General features: G+C 39.3%; 1 protein-coding gene across 2 annotated transcripts in view; it reads right to left on the reverse strand.

Moving 5' to 3' along the window:
- Positions 1-76: 76 nt before the first annotated feature.
- LOC119592674 overlaps positions 77-509 on the reverse strand; it is a 26218-nt gene continuing 25785 nt past the window's right edge. For both annotated transcript variants that reach the window (XM_037941588.1, XM_037941587.1), the window contains exon 3: positions 77-319. In XM_037941588.1, the coding sequence (XP_037797516.1) occupies positions 150-319 (170 nt within the window). In that variant the 3' untranslated portion in view covers positions 77-149. The remainder of the gene's footprint in view (positions 320-509) is intronic.

The raw sequence follows: 509 nt of genomic DNA on the forward strand, positions 1-509 counted from the left end.
CTGGCCGTGCCAATCTATCACTGTTATCTACCAGAGTGTGTGTGTGGCTACGCAGGGGATGGATAAAAAACACAAATCTCAAAATAACTTTATTATAAAAAAAAAACACGATAACATACAACTAAAGCTACATCTTTATATTACTAGCCCTATTTTCTCCCAAGGTCGATGCCGAACATAGCTGCGATCAACTTGGCCCACAGGTCGGGGTACTTCTCAGCCAGGAGCCCCATGGCAGTGCTCATCTCGTCGGCCTCGTCGGCAGTGCACAGGTTGGAGGGACATGTGCCGAAGTTCCTCATGGTGGCGAGAGCACGCACTAGGGGAGAAAATATAATGCATTTAGATCAGTTTAAGAGAGATTTTTTTTCAGTCTAGTTTAAGAGAAAAAATCTTTTAGCTCATTTTAAGAGAAAAAAAAAACAGTTCAATTTAAGAGAGAAAAAAAAAATCAAGAGAGAGAAAAAATAGTTCAGTTTAAGAAAAACATTTATTCAGTTTAAGAAGAA

This window comes from Penaeus monodon, chromosome 30 (assembly GCF_015228065.2).
Source record: "Penaeus monodon isolate SGIC_2016 chromosome 30, NSTDA_Pmon_1, whole genome shotgun sequence".
NCBI classification, from domain to species: domain Eukaryota; kingdom Metazoa; phylum Arthropoda; class Malacostraca; order Decapoda; family Penaeidae; genus Penaeus; species Penaeus monodon.